The sequence below is a fragment of the Pteronotus mesoamericanus genome, unplaced genomic scaffold (assembly GCF_021234165.1).
Source record: "Pteronotus mesoamericanus isolate MK-2021 breed Mesoamerican mustached bat unplaced genomic scaffold, CSHL_Meso_final contig_94, whole genome shotgun sequence".
Taxonomy (NCBI): domain Eukaryota; kingdom Metazoa; phylum Chordata; class Mammalia; order Chiroptera; family Mormoopidae; genus Pteronotus; species Pteronotus mesoamericanus.
In genome coordinates this window covers 28,867,921-28,885,858 of record NW_026555285.1, presented here as the reverse complement: position 1 = coordinate 28,885,858, position 17,938 = coordinate 28,867,921, and the positions used below count along the sequence as shown (strand labels likewise).

The window sequence follows — 17,938 nt, the reverse complement described above, 5'->3', positions numbered from 1 at the left end:
AGCAGGAGAAGGGTATAAAAGTGTTCTCTATGTTTTCTTATTGTCGTCTGGATTGCTGATAAGTCAATGGCAGGGAGTGGAACTGTGTGCCTGGGTTTTTCTCTTGAAGAAGGGAGGTAATGCTAGAAAGTAAGTGTGTCATTATACAATATGTCCAGGTAATAGTCTGCATTGACGGTTTTTGTGCTTTTTTTTAATTCATCAGATCGTTGCTATGATGGTCTCATGTCAATAAATTTAATGGATATATTGAACTACTTATTATACAAATAATGCTTTGTGTATGGACTCTGTCTACCCTAATTGAAGTGATGTCTATTAAAAGTTTGAACATCCTTAAGTATTATCACTCTTTAATCTATAATTGTGAGTCATAAAATTATATACATTTTATATGTAGATGTTACTTAGAATATTGTTTTTTGTACTCCAGATCAGAAAATATCTATTCTTTCCTGTTTATTGTGAGAGGCATATCTAAAGTCAGATATTATAGTCATGATTTGCTTTCTACCCATGGCCTATACTAAAAACTACGTGAACACGAGGTAGCTTTTCTGTAGAGGATGATGTGTGTGCCGCGGGAATGCGTGTGCCTTTTCTCAGCAGTAAGATGTCTCATGCTGTACAAGTTCAGAAGAGAGATGGTAGTGTCACCTGTCACCTAGCAACAAGCTGACTGCTTTGTGTCTTTTCATTTTAAGTCAAAATAGGTGTGAAAACATGGTACTTAGCTTTGCATTTATCTCCAGAAATATTTAGATTAGCCTTCAGATATCTTTAGTTCCCAAGATAATTCACCAGGGCAGATAAAACAGAGATAACTTTACATGAAAAAAGGCAACTTATGTATCAGAAACCTTGCTACAGAGCAAGCCAACATGGATCTGTTATATAATATCTCAGACTTCAGTGCGTGCTGAGTTCCCTAATCAGCTTTAAAAATTATGGTAACTGAAATGAATGTATATATAAACCTTTATTATTTAACTTTTTAAAAATCAGACCCAACATGGATCTGTTATATAATATCTCAGACTTAAGTGCCTGTTGAGTTCCCTAATCAGCTCTAAAAATTATGGTAACTGAAATGAATGTGTATATAAACCTTTATTATTTGACTTTTTAAAAATCAGTGTTTGAAAACACAAGATCATAACTAATGAAGCAGTGATTTGTAAAGCTAAATCTAGACGACAGAATTCCAAATGGAATTGCTATATCAGTACCAGAATTCAATTTACTCAAAAAAGAGCGACTAAATTACATTTGTGCCGAGAGTGGAATACCCTCACTAGTCAGATGTCTATAAGCACCTTTAAAACGTGTTTCTCTGTCTCTGTTTGAAGATAGATACAGGGATTCTCAGAGGAACTAGCAACTAGTGAAACTTATGGGTCCTGAAGTATTTAAAATATATTAAACACTAACCTTTAATGATTCAGAACATAATAGATCATTTAAGATGTGATGAAGAGCCAGCACCCTGTTACCACAGGGTAATGTAATGCCTGTACCCTGAGGTAATTATTCCAAAGTAACTCCTTTTCCATTAAGGTAGGGAGCAGCCACTTTCATTCAGACCAAGGTCATTTCTGCGGTCCAGGGAGCTCTTTCTATTCTAAAGGAAGCTGGCTGACCATGTGTGCCAATTTCACAGGAAAAAAACAACAGAAAGTTAAGACTTTAGAAAACCATTCTCTATTGCCTGTACAGTCCCTATTTAAGAGAAAGAGGTGTAACAAGAATTTCTCCAGACTCTCCACTAAAACACGACTGTTCATCAGTGATTCTGGGCTGCAGTATTTTACTTTAAAAGTACATCTAAAATTCTTTCCAAAATGTAATAATTTATGTTTTTTCTTATTTGTCACTTTTTCTTATTGAAATAAGTGACTAACCCTTTGTTTTTCTTCACCCGACAATTGACAATTACTTTTGAAGCTGGGAAAGGAAGGACCAAAACCATTTGGGATGAGTTTTTGATGAGGACAGTAACCTTTAAAACTTCTGTGCCTTAGGTAGATATATGGATAATTTCACAAACCTATCCGGCAAAGCTAGGTAATCTTTTAATTAGGAAATTGATGAGATATTTCTTGTTATTGGAAATGTGCCATTTTCCTATTTTATTTCATGGCCTGATTTCAGTGTGGGTGTCGGGAACGACACAAAGGCCCCTTAGTGTGAATAAAATTAGAGATTCATCTGTTCTGTCTTGTTGTCTTAATTTAGGAAAATGTTTTCTTCCTCTTCAGTATCTGAGCTCTCCATGAAAGAGTGATTATTTTTACATATATGATAGCACAGATTGCTGTATAGACATTATTTCAATTAGGGTAGGTGGGGTAGATAAAACACGTAGTATTATTATCCCTGCTGCGGAGAAGGAAATCGGGCCTCAGAGAGGTTGAGTTGCTTAAGATCACGCAGGCAGTGGATGCCAACAGCGAGTCCAGGCCAGGTCTCCTCAACTGTAAACTGTCTTCACTTACTCTCGTTGGTGCTACTTACAGTGCAGGGGTGCAGGATGGGAGCCGTGGAGGCAGAGAGGGTCGTGAGGCGCCTCTGAGGCGCTTGAAATCAATGGAAGACAGTAGTGAGCATTGTGCCAGGCTTGTTCCAGGTTTAAAACATACAGAGGTGTACATTTAAATTAAACCGCAAAGAGCTGTGCAGTAAGATTTTGGGACTATAGGGATTTATAAAGACCCTGACCTCATCTCACTTGTTACCTTGAGTATGAAATTAACCTCCGATCTTCACTCTCAGATGGATCTCAAAATAGTTCATGTGCTCACCTCATAGAACTGCTTTTAGAACAAATGATATCATTGGGTTACTTTGTAAATCCTTCAATGCTGTGGAAATGTGTGATATTGCGTTATGTATAGTTCAAATAATATAATGTTTATTTTAGTCTTACAGATTAATTGTACCTAAAAAGACAAATTATATAATTACAGTCCTGGTTACTTGGGTAAAAAGTATCCACAATTGATATAAAGAAGAGTTTCCTTTATTTGATTTTTTCTGTCATTTCTCATTATTAGCTTTAGTCTTTCTCTCAACATGTATCCGTCAGTCTCCTAAATTTTTGCCAGCCCCTGTGCTATGCTGGGAAACAGCACGGGAATGGCACTGTGTTAACGGCACCCGTTCTGTCCCTGGTGGGAATACGGATTGGTATAGTCTGTTTAAAAAACAATGCGGTGATGTATTTTGACAGCCTGAACAAATTTATATTACTTCAATCCAGTAATTATATAATGACCCCCTGCGGAAAGAACTAACCTGGATGTGGCGCGGCTGGCTGGGGCGCCGGTGGTGGAGGTCCACGCTGGGCTCCCGTCGCCAGTCCCCGCCTTCTGAGCGGAGCTTTTTCTAAAGGGGGCATCCTTTCTGGTCATGCAATGTGTTTTCACATTTTAATAGACCATGAAAATGCCTATGGAATATTAAAATGTGAGAAAAAATTGTACCACCACATTTGGAGATATCAGGAGTCAGAATGTAAGATTGAAGCCAGCTTTGAAGTACTGGGTACCTTCTGCCAAGAACTTGGAACTGATTGGTTTAGATATATTTTGAAGACTAGAAAGGACAATATGTGTTTGATAAGAACACGTTGGTTTAAGTGACTTTTAAATTCTTTCAAGAGATTCCGTATTATGGCTTTATAATGTAAAAATAGAATTATACTCTAATTTCAAGAGAATATTTGTAGTCTGCCACTAGTATATTAAAATATTACATTTATATTTTATTCCTTTTTAGTAGCATTTCTAGTAAGAAAAATGAGGTGTGTTTTGAGAAGCAAGAGACATATACGAGAGACACACACACACGCAAAGAGAAACATTTTTAAACACGTATTTTATGTACATAAAATACGTGTTTAAAACAGGAATAAAATTAAAGGCCAGTTTCCCTTACAGGCTGAACCCATGGACTTTGAGAATTTTGCTACATTTCCTTTAGGGCGTAATGAGTGAGTGCGCTTTATCTGTTGTTGTTCAAAGGTATGGACACAATGTGAAGACAGCCTGGCCCACATGGGCGCAGAAGGTCTACGGAATCTAGGCGCGTCCCCTCTTGAGTGTAATTCCAAATTGGTGGAAAAAAAAATTAGCTGCGTCTAATAAACTGGCTTAAGTAAATGCCAAAGAAAATTTGCCTCATGAAATGGAAATTCTGAAGCAAGTTACATAATTCTGAGAAAAAACAAATAGAGAAGGACTTTCAGGATATATCCAAGTGGGGCAAAAGGTCCATTTTGATTAGGACTCTCCAGCCCAGCAATATTTAATTGTGCTTGGGAAGACCCAAATGGTCCCAGGGATTAGGAAGCTTTTAGAAACTGTATAAATATTTACTTTACATTTGTTTAATTTTTAAGAGGTGACATGTGTTAACTTAGATCACTTTTTATAAGTTACTTGGTTCTTGGCCACCATGGAGCCATCAGAAAATATTATATTAGTTATTTAAAAAAAAAAACAAAACCACTTCCTCTGGGAAACAGCACGGCTAGAACGTCTCTTAGTTGCTAAGAATAATGGAACCAAGTGCTTCCAGTGGGAGTATTTGTGAGTTCTTTTTCCTATATTAAATTTACTTTTAAACCACTTACTGCCATTTTCTCCTCAGGCTTTTCTCTCTGCTGAACCCCTTTTTCAGTCTTCCTTCCCCAATCTTTGTCCAGATTTATGTTATCTCATGTCCGGATCTGTCTCAGTTTGTCATAGCTGGTATTTCTGCCTCTCTTCCCTCATTGCTCCATTTTGCCCTTTAAATGGCTGCTAAAGAGCAAGCAAAAAACCCAAAACAACAAAAGAAAAAATTACTCCTCAGCTATTACTTTTATATTGCTTCACTAATTAAGAGTGTAAACGATGGTAGAATTAGGATTTTCTTTGTCTCCCTCCCAACCCCCATGAAAGGGTGTTATCAACATGTGGAACTTTTGTTTCATTATTTGTTTTCATATGCTTTTCTTGCAGGATCAATGTGACTCTAGAAACAAATGGATGAATGAATATCCATATGAAGAGGAAAACAATAAAGGTTGGTTAGTCAAACTGTATAATTACAGTAAAAATCCAATTTCGAACATGATTATTGAGCAGGTATCTCATTAGAGTACCTCTTATCAGAATACGAGACAGAGGTCAGTACTTAGACACACTCATCTATCTGTAAAGTATAATTTTGTTTTTAATCCCTTAAATATAAAGAAATTTATGAGGACAACAAACTGTTTTTGTGTAAGTCTACCTGTCTTTCGTTTCCAAAACTTACCTTGGTATTTTAAGAATCAACTTTTAGTTGGATGTTAGAAAATGGTAAACCACTTGATACAGCTGATCATGGGGACAAAGACAAAAAAAAACTGGCCAGATTTTGTTTAATATATATCAGTTCCTACAAGCATAATTCTAATACCAACACCATATGGTGTATGATTGCTGTGAAAAGCTGTTCTCTTGGTACCCACAGTCTCAGCTTTCCTTCGAAGAGTAGAATGATTTTGAAAGAATTTTAACTTCGGTTTCTCACGTACGTGTACCAGTATGAATTAGAGGAGAAGTGCTATGGATATCAACAGTGGCCAAAGGCTGGGTATTATTTTATTTGTGGTCGTTATTTCACATTTCCTTGAACTACATACTAATGTTAATATACAAATCATAGGCAATATTATTACAATATGTTAAACCACCTTCATCGCCTAAGGTTTATACGCTGAACGGGTCTGGTATATGTGCATGTGCCTTGCCTTGTAACCCTTCATTATAGCTGCACAAATTATGAATTTCATATTTTCCTTCTCCCAATTACCTGCTACTTTTAAAAAATTTATTTACTTATTCATTTGTGTTTAGAAAGAGGGGAAGGGAGGGAGAAAGAGGAAGAGAAACATTGATGGGTTGCCTCTTCTATACAACCTGATGGGAGATCGAACCCACAACCCGTGCATGTGCCCTGACCAGGAGTAGAGCCTGTGACCTATTGCTTTGTGGGACGGTGCCCAAGCTACAGAGCCTCACCAGTCAGGGCTACTCCTGCTACTTTTAAACAAACGTACATCATGCCACGCTTTTATTTTCCCTGCCAGCCTTTACTTTCAGTTACTTACAAATTGTGTTCCAGGTTATATCTTTCATTAAAACTGCCTTCCTCTCTCCTCATTGCTAAAATTGCTCCTTTCTAGTACATGCTTGTATCTGGACAATTTTAGACCTCTAGAGGGAGTATTGATTCAGAGGTGATACAAGGGGGACTTCTGAGAATAATAGTAATGTTCTTTTTCACGAACTCAGTGTTGCCCGTGTGGGTGCGCTTTGCGAGAATTAATTGTGCAGTGCGCTCATTTGTGCGTAGATGGGTGGTGTGCTTGTGAACCAGCTTGAGGGCTGGGGTGGGGAGGCTTGATCTGTAGTGTTCCTCAGTTCCTGTCACGTACGACTCCCTCTGTGGCTGACTTCAAAGGTTTAACAAGTAGCTTGCAAAAGTCCTTAAAATTTAACAATTGGCTCTCATGAGCTGGTGTTAAACTAGCACTATCTAGCACATCTTTGATAATTTCATTTACAAAGTAAAGTCAAACAATTTCACATACTCTTTAAGACAAATAGAGAAAAGTTAGTAAATTTAAACTTTTCTGGCTCATCTCTGTGTAAATGTAGAAACCTTCTTTACTGATTATCATGCAAAATATATTTATCCCTTTCCTTATATATGATGTTGATGTAATATTACTTTGTTTTTGTTCGATGGTTATTAAATTTTTATGTTTGAATGGATTAGTGTTAGCTTTGCAAGTGTATACATTCTGACAATGTCATTGTTTTGTAACTAATTTTATGATAACCGAAGATGATGGCAAAGAGAATCATTGTGTTACTACTTTCCCTGAGGATAAACTCTGAAAATATTATCATAAATGACTATAATATATTATATGCGATTCATTCTAAACGATTGTGCCTCGTAGCTTATAACTCATGAGTTCACAAGTGTTTAGAGAGGAAGAGCAGTGAGTATTTCACTGCATACGAGTATATATCCATTATTTCTTGCTCACAAATATCTGCATAATTTCTGGTCTGTATGCTCTTAAATGCATTTCAGCAGTTGCTGTCATTGTGAATGATGTGGCTTGTTTGTGAACCTGGCTCCATAACCTGGCTTTCCTCCACTTGTTTTCTAGCCACTGCAGTATGTTTACCAAGTGCTTATCAGCAGCTGGTTTAGAGCAGGTGTCCAGAACATACATATACATTTGTCCAGCTTATCAGAGTTCACATGAAAACTTCTGCTCTGTGACTCCCTCAGATGAACAGCTGCTTCAGCGATCCAGCAGAGCAAGGGGTGACTTCCACTTCTCGTGTTTGGAATCTGAGAGGACAATAGCAAGCCTTTCTGAGAAGGCTTTCATTTCTTACCCAAAAAAAAAAAAAAAAAAATTGTTTCATGGTGATGGACCCATTTAAGTGTGGTTTCTTTAAATTTCTTTTCCCTGGGGTTCTAAGTCTTCTTTCTTCACACAGGATAGAAAAACTCTAATAGCAGCCAGCTTTTCTTTCCTTTTGAACTAAGTCAACATAGTTGCTCAGAAAGCCCCGCTGGCGGAAATGAAGCATGTCAGCAAACGTTTATGTAGATAGCCGCCTAGGCCGCAAACATGGACTCCAAAGCGGTCAAGGCATGGCTCTGCAGTTCTGTCTGTATGGTCTTGGACCTGTGACTTCTTTTTGCAGCTGCAAAGTGGAACTAATAACACATGTCTACCTATTTCAGGAGTTGTTATGGGGGTGAAAGAAAATACAACATATTTGTGAAAACAATTTAAAGTTGTAAAATTCTTAAGGTGTGTATGGTATTGAAACAATTATTTTTATGGCACAAGGCAGAGACTCGTGACTTCATTGTATGACTTTATATCACAAAGTCAAACACTTTGAGAATTGAAAGCACCTTCAAAGGTCACTAACTCTTAACATGTGCTTGATGTGTGGTGGCCTTCTGTAAGAGTTGGCTGCTTTAGCACTATGTTGAGACCTCCTTGGAATTTCCTACTGCATGTGGCAGTTCATCCTATTTCCAGGCACATATAATTATATTAAAAGTTCTTCCACTTATTGAGCCAAATCAGTAGACTTTATAATGATACAAATTCAGGGGGTTTATCACATTTATTAATATCTTTTCCTGAGTCAGGTCACTCTTCTCTCAAGTCACTTCACCTCTGGGCATCTCATCTCTTTCTGGGAAGTTAGAACAAAATAATATACTGGGAGTTGAGAAAGATTATGCAATTATTGAGGTAGAATAGTGGCTTCATTATTTGAAAAGATGATGCATTGCTCATTTAAAAAACATTAAAGCATTCAAAGCTGTATCACCTCCCCTCCTCACACCTATTACATTTGGTGAACATTATTTACGGCATCTCTGTGTGTGTATATACAAGTAAATAGAGGCATTTTTTCAAAAACAGGATTATATTTATACTTTATATTTCTAAAGAAGTGTTATTTTTTTACTTTGCTTCCAATATAACGGAAGAAGTAGAAACAACTTAAAATGAAGGAATATATTAATTTCCAGTTGATGTCCTTTAACCAAAGTGATGCTATTACTTAAGAGTAAAAAGGAAAAAATTCCAAAGTTTTGAGTTCTGGTAATTCTGCTTTTTTTAAATGACTGAATTTAAACAACGTCTTTTGACTTTTTGCTAAGGTGGGAAAATTGATGATATTTCTTTCTAACTAACTTTTCTCCTTCTTGTTTTACTACCTTTTTAAAATTAGGGTTATTACCTTTTATTTTTGACTGTTTATTACAATTATGATAGCTCTTTCATGTTGTCTTATATTTCTCAGAAATATGGAAACATGGCTTTGCTGTCATCAGGTGTTACTCTGAAGGTTGAAGCCAACTGATCTTTCACTTGTTCTTGTTTTGCTTTTTGGTCAGATATCCATGAACTATTTTTAGTAAGTTAGAACTTCAGTAAGTTCATTGATTTTTGTCTGGTTTTTATCATTCTGTTTTGGTTTTTCTTGGCTTCTGTCATTAAAGTCTGAGAAGTAGAGTCTGTTTTCATGTCTTAAGATTTAAAATTATAATTAAAGTATACTATCTGTTTCGTTATCTTCTTTAATAACCCTGAAAATATATATAATGTTTGTCCTTGGTTTTCCATATTTATGATCTTCACCTTTAACTTCTTTTTTCTTACCTTGGTTTTCCATTAAATATTTTTTCTTTGTTTGCAGTCAAATTCTTTGTTATTTTTTACTTCCTGAAGTGGCTTTTCATCCTGGTAGTATTTTATAGCTCTGTCATCTTATTTTAATCAGTTCCAGTTATCTTGTATTATACCATTTGAACCCTTGTGCTTCTTCCTTGAAACTTTTTTTTTCAATATTTTATAAAAGACCCTTTTGTCTGTCATTCTTTTTTGTCTCTGAAGTGCGTTGTCTCCATTCTTCATCTGTTTACTTGGGTAATTTTTCCTGTGATGTTTGTTCTTCATTGACCTTTTGCTTTTGATATTTGCTGCTTTTCTGCACAGTTTCCTTGTGGTCCTTCTCTGATTGTACCCATCTTTAAACGGGGCCAGCAGTTTCTAATATTGCAAGTAAAGCTGTGGGCACGCCACGATCAGTTAGGCTGAGTTAGATGATTCCAAATCTTTGAATTGAGCTTATTTCAAATATTCTCTAGATAAAGGTGTCATTCCCAGAGTTTTCCCTCTGTTTCCATTGCACAGCAAAGCCTCCTGAGACAAAGGCTCCTGCCTCCCTTCCTTCTGCCTCCTCAGGAGACCCCCTCGATGGTGGGGGATGGAGCTAGCCTGTAAAATGCTGCATGTTTGCCTTGTTAGCACCACATTCTCTGCTCTCACGCGGTAAGCCTTTCGTAGCTGTACGGTTCTACCTTTAGGAAGTTCTGTGTCTTGATTGAGGTCTTAAGGAGGTGTGTGTCAGCTTCCAGGGACCCCTGAGATTTCTCAGGCTTTGACATGTATGCTTTGAGTTTCAAAGGAAGGGTATAAAAATGTGTTAACATTGCCGTTTTTTAGTAAGAAATATTTTAGATGCATTCAAGGTGCCCATGGAGAGTACTGAGCATCCCATACTGTTGAAGAGCTTGGCCTTCTCAGTTTCAATCCCGGCTCAGCCAGGGCTTCGCCTGGCTTCTCCATCTCACTTCACCTGTGTGACGTGGCAGTGAAGGTCATGCTGAGGGTAATGATGAGGGTGATGGTGATGCCCACTTCATAAAGTTGTTGTGAAGATTAAATGAAAAAAAATACTAAAGCATTTACTATTGCCTGGCAGTTACTAAGTGCTCATTAAAATGGCCGTTTTTATTATTTTAAGCCGTGTTAATTGTGTTTAGAGTTAAGTTTGGTTTTAGGAGAATTTGCTGCTCAGGCTAATCAGCATGTGTATATATTTTTTCCTTTGACTGAATATATGCTGAGATGGAACAGCGTGCTTGGGGGTACCAGGCATCCTGTTTGATATGTCAGCTTCTTGTTTTAGGGTCTGACTGGGACTTCCCAAGGGTTACTCTGTGTTTATAAAGAAGGGATACATCTGGCTTTCTCTTGGAGGAAGTAAAATCCTTGAACATACTGGATATGCTGTGGTGGTTGGTATACACGTTACTTGGTTCACTCAGACTGTTGACAATTTCTGTTGAGTTAGTCAGAGTTCTTCAGAGAAACAGAACCAACAGACGATATGTATGTATCCTGTATGATTTATATGATTTCTTATAAGGATTGGCTCATAAGATTATGGAGACTCAGAAGTCCCACATCTGGTGTAGTGCCAAGGCCTGAGACCGGGGAAGGCAACTGTGTGCCTCACAATCCATGGACAGGAGAGGGCTAATGTCCCAGCTAAAGCAGGAAAAGAGGGACTCAGTTCTCTCCCTTCGTCTATGTTTGTTTAGGCCCTCAGCAGATGAGCTGATGCCTGGCCACATTGGGGAGGGCAGCCTACTTTAAGAGTCCCCTACTTCAAATGCTAATCTCATCCAGAAACACCCACACCGACCTACCCAGAAATAGTGTTTAATATGGGTATCCCATGGCCTGCCCAGTCAAGGTGACACATAAAATCAACCATCACATCTGTCCTGTACTGTAATTAAATCTAGCAGTCATGTATTTAGCATTTATTATTTGTTAAGCATTGGGCTATACAAAGAGAAATTATATTTAAATCTTGTCTTCAGCAGTTCATCATTTCAAGGACAAATAACTTACTTCAATTTGATGTGATTAGTGCTACAATATATTTAATAAAACCTAAAGAGTTGGTGTGGGCCATGGATGGCTTCACATGGGTAGTGACATTTCACCTGGGCCTTGAATGATGGTATTACATTGACCGGAAGAAATGGGAGCAACCAAGAAAACTTAGAATATTTTATTAAAAAAAAATTTCTTAAAAAATAGAAAATTATATAGTTTTTTCCTTTGACTGAACACAAAAGTGCCCTGCAAAATTTCCTCTTAAAGTTAAGGGTAAATGTGATATTCATTGATATCCTTAAAGTGTCACCTAGATTCCTTTGAGGCTCATTTATGCGTCCGGCTGATTTTTGCTCTCCCTCCCCGTCTTTCCCCTCCACGTCTGTCCCACTGTCTCTCTTGCTCCCTGTGTCTCCCTTGCGCATGTGCCTTGGGCCCTCACACTTTGCCTTGCTCACACATTTTCATTCTCTGGCCACTTGATTATAGTGGTTCATCAGCGAAGCTTCAGAACATCATGTCTGGAGTACATTATCACAGTAGTTTATATAACATACATTTTACCAGAAAACTTCAAGTGATCATAAAAATGATTTGAGCATGTTTTAAGTGCACCCATTTTAGTTAACATTTTGATTTAATGAGAACATTATAGTATTAAATCAACATAGTAATTGATTATTAAGAGCATTTATTAAAGTACAATATCTATTTGGTTAATTTTATGTGTCAACATCTGTACATTAGGAAAGAATAGTAACCTCTTTCTCCTCTCCTAAGCTATGTTCTCTGAGAATTAATTTCTTAGTATTCTCTAAAGACACTTTTGTTTAATAAAATCATGAATAATATATTGACTCAACAATGACTGAAATTCTTTTTCTTATACATAATTTAGTCCTTCAGTATACTTTACAGACTAATGGAAGTAAGATTCACAAATATTCCAATTTAAGAGTCAATTGATTATTAATATTCAACATGCTTTGTTTTCCTAAAACTAGTTTTGGTACTAAATTCTGTATCGGTCTGATCATGTTACCAGACTAAAGGGGTCCCTTTGCCTCTGGGCATCAAAGCCCAGTAAGACATGAATAGGAGCTTGTAGCAGAGATAGTAAGAGTTAATTTTCAGGAAGCGGCCCTCACCTGGAGACACAGGTAAGTGGATACTCAAAGACCTGACTCCCTGATGGCTTCCAGGGGATGTGCTGTTTGTGGGAAAGTCATTAATCATGGTGACTAAGGGAGTTAGGGTCTGATCAAGGTTATAGTCTCTATGGATTGGTTGGTGTTAGGATAGGAGGTAGTTGATCAGTACATCTGGTCCTGATGTCAGGCATGGCGTCACTTTGTCTGCTTTCCCCGCTTTTCTGGCTGTAGAGCTGAACTGCAACTGAGAACTAGACATTATCTCTAGGTCGACCTAAACTATGTCTCTGGGATCAACAGACCTGAGGCTTTGTTCCTAGATTATATGATGCTGATCAGAACCTCATTGTATTGAGGGCTTAATGATTAAGGAAGTAGTCATGCCAGGGTGAAGGTGGCAGGTGAGTCAGGGTGCTGGGTGAGGCCAGTTTGAATCAAAAGGAAAGAAAGGGGGAAATGGCACATTAAAGAAATGAAGTTTCTATGTACTTATAATCAGAGAAACAGAACCATGGCGATGGTGTAGAATATAGGATTTATTATGAGGATTTGGCTTCATTTTATCGTAAGAGCTAGTTTAAGTAAGTTGCTTCTCTATATTTGGTGCTAGGCCTGACGTCATAGATCAGGCAGCCACGAAGGAAGGATGAGGGGGAAGTGTGGGAGAGCAAGGGCAATCCAGAAACCGTGAGAATGAACTGAACTCCACACAGATTCTCACTGCCTACAGCCTCGGACTCAGGGATGCTGGAAGTACAGGAGCAGCTGGCGCCCTTCTCTGAGTCAAACACGTTGTGGCCTGAGAATCGTACTGGTGGAGATCCAAGGGAGGGGCCGGAGCTGTGGGCCATGTCCCTGCACCAGCAAAGGGAGCTGGCACATCAGCGACAACGTGTGTTAGCTACGCTTGCATCTGGAGCCCTGCATTGACCTTCTGAGTGTGAAATGAATGTGACTGCTGCTGCGCTCCTGCCTCCTGAGTCTTACCAAAATGTCTCTCATAAGCCAGAAGCAATGGACCTATATGGGGAAAACAGTGCTGGGAAACGCAGATCAAGCTCAGCTAAGTAGTGACAGTTCATATCTACCACTGAGTCCCACACTGCCTATTCTTGCCTTTCTCACACACAGGTCTCTTGTCCCAATCTTCCCTCCACCTGAGTATCATACATCATGTGCCTTTTTGGAGTCCTGCTTTCATCCCTAAATCCTGCCAAGTCCTGTCTGCAGGCCTGAAGCACAGCCCCGGGTCCCTGCCTTACAGTGGAGACTAGGGCCCACACAGAGGCGGCGTCTGTGTTCTGGAAAACCAGCTGCCTAGATTCACTGTTTCTGAGCTCTGCTCATCTCTTGAGGAACAGCAGGATCATTTGTGGCCTTTTGCGGTTCTTGACTCCATTATTGGTGTCAGTAGTGGCCAAGACCACTCTGTTCCCGGATTATGTGCTTCTTGATGTTATAGACCGATTAGACTCAGGCCAGGATCATGTGGCCGCAGGGAGCTGCAGATGAAAGCACCGGAAAGGCAGACAGTGTGAGAACAAGGGCGGGTCCCAATTCTATCCATCATGGAAATGTGTGGGTTGTCTTGATCCAAGCAGTGCATTTTGGAATAAAATTATGAGTGAGAAGGAGATCAAGAGTTTATATTAAGAATGTGAATGAATAAGCCCTGGGCAGTGTGCCTCAGTTGATTGGAGCATCACCCATAGCCGAAAGGTTGCGGGTTTGATCCCCAGTTCAGGTGTATATGATCCCTGGTCTGGACACGTACCTTGGTTTGGGTGCATACAGAAGGCAAACAATTAATGTTTCTCTCTCTCCCTTCTTCTCTCTCTCAAACAATTAAAAAAAAAAATGACCCTGGGGGAGGACAAAAGAAAAAAAAAGAGTATGAATGAATAACCTCAGGTACAGCAGGAGGTTAGAGGTGAGGTTGACAAGCAGTAATGCGGACAGTTAATAGGGAGGCAGGAATTAACTCTGACTGGGCGCAAGAACAAGGAGGCGCTAATGCAGGAGGGAAGGGCAGGGTGGGTGGTGAGAGGGCAGAGGCAACGTGAGCAGCACCCCCAGAGAGGAAGCCTGCTGCCCAGCGGAGGTGGGGCCCCAGGGCCCCTTCTCTGCAACAGGGTGGAATGGCAAGGGGTTTCTTATCTTACATGTCAGCTCTTCCATCCTGGTGAGGTTTCCTGGAGGTCTCTGTTGAGCCCTGGTTCAGGACCAGGAGATGCTGTACAATTGGGTCACCCTGCAACACAGATAAAGAGAGCACTTGGGCAGGTAAGTGAAGGTAGCCAGAGAGAATGCACTAGCCTCTTACTGGATTCCGGGAGAAAAAAAGGAAAACTTTGGAAAACAGGTTTGTTTAAATTCCCAGAATTCCATTCCGAACCCCAGAAAGAATAGGACTTCAGTTTGTGATATAGATTAAATTCAGAAGTAGAATTCTAATCAGATAAAGAATAAGGGCAATTAGATTGCTTAAAAATAAAAATCAATTACTGGTAGACTGTACCCGTTTGTATTTATACATTTATACTTTCTGCGTGTGTGTGGGTGGGGGGGGGATTTTTATAGTTTATGGGTAAATGTTTGCTAGATTTTTCTGAGCTTTCATTAAATTTTTAATATAATTACTCAATTACTTTTAAACTGAATTGCAAATGCAATTAACATTTCTTAGACACCAGGATCCTATGAATTAAGATACCTTACCTCATTATTCCCTTTGTAAACTCAGTTTTTCTCAAGTGTTGACGACTTCTCCTGGAGTTTAATGTTACCAGACTATAGGTAGAAAGGACAGAAAGTGTTATCTGAAGAATTTATCATATTTATGCTTGTAAACTCCTCAACTGTGTGCCCACTTTAAAAAGCAGAGAGTGGAGGAAATAGGTAGCAGTCTGGCTGCTGGGCCAGACTTCGATGTCTATGTGTGACAACCTTTCCCACTTTCTGAAATACTAGGAGACTTGCCGAGGACTGCACAGCAGTGAGTCACAGAACTGCCTACATCTCCTCTGTATTTTGTAACATTTATTTGTACATCATTTCTAAAAGTTCCAGTTAAAGTAAAATACCCCAGTAGAGAAATTTATGTGGAGATGGTACTTGTGAAAATATCTGTGTGGGAAGAAGAAGAGGGACTTGAGTGATTACAGGCAGAGCAAAATTTATTTTTAAAGCAACTTAGTGATAGATTTACATTTATAATTCCTGGTTCCATACTGGGACTTAAATGCATCTTAAATACTTACTTATCTAACCAGATAATTATTGGCAGCCCCACCTTCTCTCTCAGCTCTCCCTGTAGAGTTTGAAGAAAATTAGGATGTCAGGTATTCCGAGGCGGCCCTGGCTGGCACTTTGGCAGCTGCATAGCCCGCTGCTGGCCAGCTTGATGCAAATGGTCAAGAGGAGGCAAAGACAGAAAAGGCTGAGTTTCCTGTGTTACAACTAAGAGTGAGAATTGACTCCGCTTTCCTGCTTCTAATCAACTATACAAGAGATCCTTATTTTTTGTTCTGCCAGAAATAGTTTACGAGTATGTTGTTGTAATGTAAGAATTTAATTATATGGAAAAGCCTCTCGTGCTGTTGAATGAGAAATGGAATCTCAATCTTACTTTGCTGCTAACTGTAAAACCGAGACACTGCTAAAGCCCCAGCAGAGACCTCTGGTAACAGTAGTTAACTTTCTCCATGTTGAAATGTGTTGTCAGAGTGAGAGGGGAAGCTGAGTGGGAGCAAGAGGGTTAGCTGATTGTCATTATTTTTTTGGCTCAATTTTGTTAAGCAGTCCAGGATGCCAAGTCTGTGCTTCAAAGAGGTGATGCTATTGTTGGCATCCAGAGCAGCTTCTTTCTGGATAGTCTTATCAAGCAGTGCTGAAAATTACAAAGATTTATCTTAGAAATTTGGAGCTGGACGGTACTATAAGAATTATCACATTCAACTAGATAATGTAAGTAGGAGGAAAAAGATCAATGACAGCGAAGCTTGCTTGCTCAAGGTTACCCAGTACTTTATAGACTGGGAGCTTTGGGAGAAAGAAGGGTGTTAGGGGAATTGGGTTGTTTGCAATTCACAGATTTTAAGGTCCAATTTAAGCAAGTAAATTTAACTTCTTCCTGTTTCTGAATTTAAAGCAAAAGGTACCTGGTATCTTTTTAATGAATATTTTAATGGATGGATGGAATATGGATGAAAATAAAAGAAAATGAGAACAGGTCTCTTTGTTACTTTTTGTTTCTTCGAAAAAAAGAGTAGGGTTAAAGAGCACGATCATGTGTGACAGAAGAGAAAGAGAAGATTTTGAAAAACTGACAAAAGGATCACATAAAATCTGAAATGCTGAAAAGTTCTTTTAATTCAGGTTGACTTTTTCAGTAAGTAAGTCTAGGGGAAAGGTCTGGTTTATAGGCGTTAATTATGTGGACAATGGCAAGAGAAGGACTTTCCTAAACAGTTACCCTACACAGAGATGCTGATGACTAGACAAAAATGCTTGGACTTTGGTTTAATACAATAACAAGTATGAAAACAGTACTTTCCTTTACTAAGTGTATTTGAATTATTAGTCTACACATTTGTGATAACCCAGCTATTTTATACTGAGGCATCTAGCAACCTCACTTTAAAAAAAATAGATAATGTACAATACTTTAGTTAATAAATTGAATATTCTAAGTATTTCCCCTCTACCCTCCTTTCCTTATGCTTTGGTATTGCAAATTAAGTTTTGATTCTTGTGTTAAAATAGTTGCTTGTCTTGTAAAGCAAATCTGAGCAGTCATTTTTTTACAAAATCAGTAATTTTGAAAATTCTTATTTCATCAATTAAAAGAATATTTTCTAGATAAAAAAGCAGGGGTAGGTAGATGCTCTCTTGAAGATATTAAGTATTTCATAGATATAAGAAAATACACGTAACAAATTTTAAGATACAGGATGTAATAACAAAGAGAAAGTGAACTTAAGAAATAGTATGTTTCCTATAATTTAAAACACTGTTTTTAGTCCCAGACTTCATGTTTCAATTTCCTTGTTTTTTATAATGCTTTTTGTCATGTGTAAGTACATGTTTATGAGCTATATATTGTTTACTTTTGCTTGTTTGGGGACATTATATGAGTAGTGCCATACTCTTTATGTTGTGTGTGTGTGTGTGTGTGTGTGTGTGTGTGTGTGTGTGTGTTTGTGTGTGATTGGCTATTTTATTCAAAATTTTATCCTTGATATTCATCCACATTGCTTCATATAGGTAAGGCTCTTCATTTCCACAGATAAATAGAATTCTAATATATGACCATACTGTCATATTTATCCCTTCTCCAGCAGTAACAGGTCAGTTATTTCCAGCTTTTTGTCATTTTAAACAATGCTTCTATGAACAGTCATTTAAATGCACCCTGATGAACAAATAGAAGAGTTTCTAAGGTGTGTGCACCCAGAAATAGAATTGCTGAATTGTAGAGCACCAGTCCCCAACCTTTTTGGCACCAGGG

General features: G+C 38.4%; 1 protein-coding gene across 9 annotated transcripts in view; it reads left to right on the top strand.

The window, feature by feature from the left end:
• KLF12 (KLF transcription factor 12) overlaps nt 1–17,938 on the top strand; it is a 418,858-nt gene that overhangs the window by 126,648 nt on the left and 274,272 nt on the right. For 8 of the 9 annotated variants that reach the window (XM_054586424.1, XM_054586427.1, XM_054586426.1 and 5 more), the window contains one exon: nt 5,004–5,067. In XM_054586424.1, coding sequence (XP_054442399.1) covers nt 5,035–5,067 — 33 coding nt within the window. In that variant the 5' untranslated portion in view covers nt 5,004–5,034. Of the gene's footprint in view, nt 1–5,003; nt 5,130–17,938 lie in introns of all 9 variants that reach the window. The other variant, XM_054586431.1, reaches the window with a different exon arrangement.